The sequence below is a fragment of the Atta cephalotes genome, assembly GCF_000143395.1.
Source record: "Atta cephalotes unplaced genomic scaffold scaffold00009, whole genome shotgun sequence".
In the NCBI taxonomy this organism is placed as follows: Eukaryota; Metazoa; Arthropoda; class Insecta; order Hymenoptera; family Formicidae; genus Atta; species Atta cephalotes.
The window spans coordinates 1,082,688-1,084,635 of record NW_012130073.1 but is presented as its reverse complement, the minus strand read 5'-3'; the positions used below and the strand labels follow the sequence as shown (position 1 = coordinate 1,084,635).

The following is a 1,948-nucleotide window of genomic DNA, read 5'->3' as shown; positions in this document are numbered from 1 at the left end:
AATAGTAAGTTGTCAATCTTGATTATTATTCATAATCAAAATTTTATGACTTGCATTATCAGTGATGTTATCCTGTCAATCCGTTTGCTTAAAATTATACCTGATTCCGACGGGTGATGGTCACTTTCACCGTTCCTGGAAAGAAATGTTACTTCTGAGGATAGAATAGAATTCGTTGCTCTTCTTGATATGTATAATACAAATGAGTTCTGATGCAAATATAAATGAATGTCATTAAAACAAAAAATATAGGGAAAAGTGGAATAATTGTGCGCATTTTGGTTTAGCACTTTTTCGATAAATGGAGCCGGTATCGCGACAAAATTTTTAGGCTAGATATAATTCTTTTCAGATATAATCATAAGTTATACGATTTTTGAAAATGTAGTTAAAAATGAAAAAAGTTATACATTTTGATAATAATCTTGACATCTAGAAAATAAGATGATAAATCCGTATTCTTATATTATTTTATTTATTTAATCATGCATATTAAAATACGTTGTATGCATATTTTGAGATTATTCATTGAATTAAGTTAAAAAATCTTTGAGTAAATGATTTTCTTCTCAAATCAATTCGCGGCGAGAAATTGTGTGCATTGACAATTCAAAGATTTCTCCCAATGAAAAATATACTATTTGCGAAAAATTCGGAAGATATGGAACTCTGCCCAGTCGACAAACTAAAGTAACACAATATTAATGTTTCATTTCGTATTCCAATATAAATGTAATATAACACGTATGGTGTTACATTAACAGCTCAAGGAAATACATAAAATCAAAAGAAAAGAAAAATGACGTACTTTGACGTCAAAATGATGATTTTTTTTAAAATAAAATGACTGTTTATTGATGTGTTTATATTGATTTCAACTTCAAAAATCACATCACAGCAATGAATTCCCCTTAAGTGCGCACAATTCCTCCACTTTCCCCTATAGCTACATAACTTATAAAAGAAGCCTATGTAAAAACAAAATATTTTTTAAGACAAAAAAATTCATACAACAAATTGTAACCAAATAAAGTCATAGTCAACGTAAAAAAGAGAACATATTCTCTAACGTCAATTTGATGAAGTTGATTAAATTAATATTATTTGTATCTCTTGCCAATCCGAGTGCATAATAAGCATGAAAAATATATATACGGTACATGTAAAGAAAAGTTAGAAAAAAGTGTGCAAAGAACACATTCAATGTCGTTATAACAAAATAGCTACAAGAAAACATTCCAGAACTGTTTTTTCTTAATTTTCAATTAGATACACTTAAAAAGTAAAAATATATACTTTTTACAAAGAAAAAAGTTTCTTTTTCTTTGTAATATTAAAAATAAAAATTGAACATTTCTAAACATTTTCTTATCAATTCAGAATAATATCCCGTGCGTGTTACTATTTAAGCACGATGCAACAATAAAACATGTGCAATGAAAAGATATCTCTCCTACTTTTTTCCGTAAGAAAATTTTTAACTTTCAGTATCTTTCTCTATATATCAATAAATTTGTATTTTTGCCTGATGAACATTAATCGTTATATCATAAGCTCAAAAAGACCATAATTATCTCGAGAGATGTATAATATATATATAGTCATTTAAATTACTTCATAAATTTATAGAAGTAGGAATCACTTTCCAGCACGTTGTCGAGCAAACAAAAAAAACGATAAATATTAATAAAGATAAATCAACGCACGTGAAAAAGCCCCTATTATACAAAGAAGACACTGTGTGTGTGTTCTGTGTAATATTTTATACTTAAGTTCTGTACCTTATATTATATTGTCTTCCACAGGTTTCGCTTTTAAGAGGAGACAAGAATGTGTCAAAATTGTGTTACACTTTATAAGCAAAATGAAAGCAGAAAATAACTAAATTTTAAGCAACATACTGAGCGTAAACATCGAATTCTTTTCTTTTTCTTTCTCTCTCTCTCTC

The 1,948-nt window shown here is 27.7% G+C and overlaps 1 protein-coding gene across 1 annotated transcript in view; it reads right to left on the bottom strand.

Annotated features, from left to right (window-relative positions):
- LOC105627442 (R3H domain-containing protein 1) overlaps positions 1 to 1,948 on the bottom strand; it is a 30,289-nt gene that overhangs the window by 16,941 nt on the left and 11,400 nt on the right. The window contains exon 15 of the mRNA XM_012208724.1: positions 101 to 135. Within this exon, the coding sequence (XP_012064114.1) occupies positions 101 to 135 (35 nt within the window). The remainder of the gene's footprint in view (positions 1 to 100; positions 136 to 1,948) is intronic.